The 5,272-nt window shown below is 28.3% G+C and overlaps 1 protein-coding gene across 2 annotated transcripts in view; it reads right to left on the bottom strand.

Annotated features, from left to right (window-relative positions):
* Positions 1-425: 425 nt before the first annotated feature.
* LOC106672015 (metastasis-associated protein MTA3) overlaps positions 426-5,272 on the bottom strand; it is a 39,714-nt gene continuing 34,867 nt past the window's right edge. For both annotated transcript variants that reach the window (XM_024230180.1, XM_014403070.2), the window contains exon 19: positions 426-4,768. In XM_024230180.1, coding sequence (XP_024085948.1) covers positions 4,660-4,768 — 109 coding nt within the window. In that variant the 3' untranslated portion in view covers positions 426-4,659. The remainder of the gene's footprint in view (positions 4,769-5,272) is intronic.

The raw sequence follows: 5,272 nt of genomic DNA, 5'->3' as shown, positions 1-5,272 counted from the left end.
ATGGGTCAAATGAACTAACTGTTGGTAGCCCCTGGAACCCAACCTCATTGGCTGGAATGCCAACATCCGAGGTGTGTCTCTTGAGGCTTGTCGGTTATTTATTGTCAGTTACACAAAAGCAGGAATTGCCTGTGAGTTGCAAGAAATGTTTGGCTCAACTCTGTACATGTGTTGCAGATTTGAGCATATATAAATCAATAATCAATCAATTTTGAAGCTTAGTTGTGAAGGGAAGTATGTCCAAAAGAATGGTTCACACATACAAAAATTTGTGTAATATAATACTTAGAATGATCATCGCACATCCTTACACATTTAACTTAAGAAAGTTTTATTTTTTTTTCTGAAAGACATAACATTCTTCAGGGCTGAGTTAGACAAAATACTCATAGGAAAATTATAATTTACAGAATAATAAAAAAATGTTGGGCACAAAATTTTATATTCGCCAACAGTATTAAACACTGCCAAAAATGTACATTACAGTAGAAAATACTCAAGTGAGCACCATACATTAACAATATTTATATATTCTTAAAAATGATTACGTATTTTTGTTATAAATTTACAATTTGTGCTTGGCAGATGTGCAATTAAAATTGTTATATATACATACATAATTTGAAGCATATATATATATAAGTACGTTTTGAAACCACATAACGCACAACTAATATATTTGTACAATTTGTGCTAGAGATTTCCAAACCAAACACTTACAAATTAAAATTAACAAAAAAAAACCATTATATTACAAATAGTGAATATCAATTTAAAGCACATCTCTTATAATAAAAAACAGAATTAACATTTTATCAATCCAAAAGTCAGTCTGTTCACAATTTGCAAATAACCAACCAGCGGTATATAGACACAATTATTTCGATGATTTTCCATTTTATTTCCTCAAAATTTGTACTAAGTGCAGCACATCAAATTTATGTCAACATAAAGGGTTTTTTTTGTTGTACTACTAAAACAGAAAAACGAAAATATTGCCTACTTCATCGTCCCAAGTAATAAAAACTGTAAAATAAAAATTGAGTGGATGGATAAATTAATTGACATATAAAATGAAACAGTTAGCACATTTAAAGAGTCACTTCTTTAATTATTTTTTCTTACAATGAGCTATAACATAAATCACAGTTAATAAAAGTGGATCAATGTTACACAAACCTCTTACAAAAAGGTTCACTACTCATAGAAGAAATTGCTTATTAAAACGAGAAAACACTACACATTGAAAGTAATGAAAATGTACTTCTTCAAAAGCTATCAAACATAGAAACAATTTGTTGCTTGAGTGAAATTTTTGTTTTCAAACATCTCGAAAAATCACTAGCCAGCACTAGAACTATTGAAATCAAGGGAAACATTCATTTTACACTTCTTGCATACAATTAAGATGTGATAAATACATACTAATGTAGGTAAAAATGAATCTACATGTTAAAAAAATATCAAAATATTTTAATAAAATTTGAAGTAAAGTTACATATTTTTAAAACAAAACTTACTAAAATGTCAATTTTTTAAAACAACTGTGTAAAGAATCATTATCAAGAAATGCTTCATTTTCATAATTTATTAGTATTATATACATATGCGTCATACTGGTTTAAAAAAAGGGTCATTGCCCAAAATGACATAGAAATTACAACTTATTGCAGTGAATATAATACACTATCAAAAAACTATCACATTCTGATTATTGCATTGGTTACATATAGTAAAACGGAAAATATCGGTTTTCACTGGCATCAACAATTTATTCAAAATAGAAAAACTATTCAATGAAATAAACCTAGTAAATCTCTTTCATTCTTTCAAAATCCCTACTGTAAACAATTACTATGTTTACAACTGAATATAAAATACAATCTTTCATTTTAAAATGTCAATTCTTACAAATGTTACCAATATACTTTTCATGGAAATTTCTACAAATGACCAAAATGTTAGACGTTAAAACATCAATGCCAAATTTTGAAATGTAATAAATTTTCTTCTAAGTTAAAAGAGGAAAAGTAAACAGTGGCGGAATTGAAAGTTTAAACAAACAAAAAAATCCCAACACTTAAGCATTTTTTGTCAACATGTGATTTTATCGCCAAGTGTGTACATTTTTGTTGTTTTGATCCCTTATAAAAGTTCAAGAATTTTATTGCACCATTATATCGCTGATTATATTATAAATGCAAATTTGCACACTCCGTTCAATGGAACCCCCTCCCCAACACTGTGTAATTCGATACTTACCGTTCATCTTGGTCTGCCTATCCTCACAAAAACGCCGAGGCGCTGGTGAAGACAGGCACACTGAGATGATAATATCAAATTACAACTGTTCACTGTGCATACACCCGAACAGGATGAAACAATTTAAGATTTTTATATTGTATATTAAAGCTCACCTTGAATCAAAAATATCTTTAATATATCAATGTGATGTAATTAAACGTAGAAGTTCAAAAAGTGTTGTTTATTTTGATAATTTGACCAACAAAGCGAAATAAATAAATAAATACAATAAATAATGAATGAAGCACCCCAATTTTGCAAAAGCAAAATGATATATCTATTACAGAAAAATAATAATTTCAGTATATTTAAAAAAAAAAAGAACTACCACTTATAAAACATAGATAAAAAATATTTGATATTTTACTTTTTGATAGTTAATAATAATTTTTATATTACAAAACATTTAAATTTTGCAAAATAACCTATGTTGGGGAAAAAAATTAAGAAGTCATTTCAAAACAATTAAGAGGTGTTAAATGGTAGGCTGTTCTTGTAAACCAGTTTTACATACTAAAGCCTGTCTGCATTTTTCATAAAGAGAAACAATGTAACAACCTTGTTATTAAAAACTCCTAATAAGAATAATAATAATTTTATTGATACTTAGGACTTATAAACACATAATTAAATCAATAAAAAAAGAAGTGATTTACTCTTATTTCCATTTCTTCAGAATTAAAAAATAACAAACATAAATACATCTTTAGTGCTAAGTTCTTATCTAATCATCTGTTTATCAACACAACCTTGTTTTCATTACTTATTAAGACAATCATTTCTGACAAGCAAGCGATGTAATAAAAACAATACAAACAACATAAACTTTGTTTAATTAAAATTAAAAAGAAGCTAATAAGTTGAAAATACCTAAACCTCAACGTAATTTATATCCTGGGAATGATGCAATTGGTCTAAACAAATGAAAAAAATTTAATAGTCACAATTAATGACAATTATAAATGCTGAAGAAAAAAAAAATCAACTTAATGTACTTGTCAATTTTTTTATGTTCTACCCAAGAATTTAGCTAAGGTTAAAAAATAAATTAGAAAAATGATACCTATGTACAAACTTACAATGGGTATTTTTTTTTTTTTTTTTTTATCTTACACTATATTTAATGCTATTAGATTGAACACCAAGGATATTTGAAAAAACATTACAGACAATACACTGAAGAAATAAAATGCAACACTGGAAAAAAATGAAGAATGACCTAGCAGATTTGGACATGCAGAGAGAAAGACCAGTTTTATAAATAATGTCTCGTTAAGTATCAAATAATTTTTGATTACAACAAGCTGAATTTTAGGCACACATTTTGTACAATATCACGTTTTCCCGGGCTTTTTTTAAATTAATAATTTTGTACATGATATACAGTAGGGAAATTAATAAATTAATTTACCGATTTGCCTAAAGATATACACAAACAGTGAGCTATTAAATTTCTACAGATATAATTACTAAAATAAACTATAAAAATCACATTTGTACTAAAAAAAGAGACCAAAAGGCATTACTTTTAAATTTAAAGACAAATTTTACTAGTTAATAATGAAATTTACCATTATATAAAAAGCGATATTGGGTATATATGTTGCTCAGTACCACATAAATGTAGATCTAACATTTATCAAAATTCGAAATAAAATGAATATACATTACACATTTCACTTAGGTAAAAATGTAAATTTTCCGAACCGATCGTTAACTATCCAGTAATGCCTTTAATCCTTTATACCAAACTATTCGAAGGCCAAAAAATGTGAATTAGCCTCTTGCAAAAAAGAGGAAATGTATTACAATTATACATTGTATATGCCAGTCTTCACAGAAGAAAATAATGAGGCATTATAGCTGTTGTATAACATATTTATGACCTGTCACAATTCATTCGAACAATTGCTATATACTGGTGGCAGTTCCGGCATTCATCTTTGTCTTTATATAGGCATAACCAATCAAGTTTTTTTTAAAAATAACAAATCATGGATAGTTTAATTTACTATATCCGATTAATTCAGACTTCAATGTACAGATTAGATTATAGAATATAATAAAAAAACTTCACAAAATAGAAAAAAAAAGAAAAGCAAAGGAAGAAAGGATAAATAAAAAATACAACAGTCAGTACAAATGTTAAAAAATACAACAGTCAATACAAAGGTTATCAAAGTACTTTTTTCAAACTGCTCCTATTTTCCTACTTACAGTTAAATATAAATAAAAATGGAACATATATTTACAAATTATACGACACCAAAATTAAATTCTTCCATCCACTCAATTCTTCATTTCTTCTGCTTTTCAATGTGGCGGGCGCATGGATTCCCGCCACATTTCGCTCTGTCATTCTAGTACAACCACCATATCTTCCATGCCTTTTGCTGACAACTTCCTCCATGGTTTCCTGGCCGCTCTTCTCAACTGAATTCCAGTCAACTGACGCCTCACTTTCCTAAAGGCAAATAATTCATGTAAATAAAAATCTTAGCATTTGTTTCAAAAATTAACCCAATGGCTAGCCGTAAGTAAAAACATTATAGTCACTCTAAAAAGAAAAAAAGGGGCATTTGAAAATTTTGTTGAATTAATCAAGAAACCCAAAGAACATACAATATTGACAGCTTAAAGTAAAGAGTTTAACACTATGATGGATCAGATGGGTCCAGAGATTTGCATACACTTTTCTATTGCATAAGCATTATACATATTTATTGAAGAAATTATATTTTTTAGTGAATTGAATTTTCAATTATTCTTTTAGAGATCAATGTTATTATATTTTACTTATAAAATAACATAATCTTTTTTTTTTTTCGTTATGAACTATGCGTATTAGCCATGTGACAATTTGGGGGGGGTTATTGTGAAAAAAGGGCCAGAGGCGACGGTGGGAATCGAACCCACGACCGCAGCGTAAGAGTCTCTCATGCTAACCACTCGGCTACCGCGGTCCCCA

The sequence above is a fragment of the Cimex lectularius genome, unplaced genomic scaffold (genome assembly GCF_000648675.2).
Source record: "Cimex lectularius strain Harlan isolate CLEC.00 unplaced genomic scaffold, Clec_2.1 scaffold396, whole genome shotgun sequence".
Taxonomy (NCBI): domain Eukaryota; kingdom Metazoa; phylum Arthropoda; class Insecta; order Hemiptera; family Cimicidae; genus Cimex; species Cimex lectularius.
The sequence above is the reverse complement of the archived record's forward strand: the minus strand, read 5'-3'. Positions and strand labels throughout refer to the sequence as shown.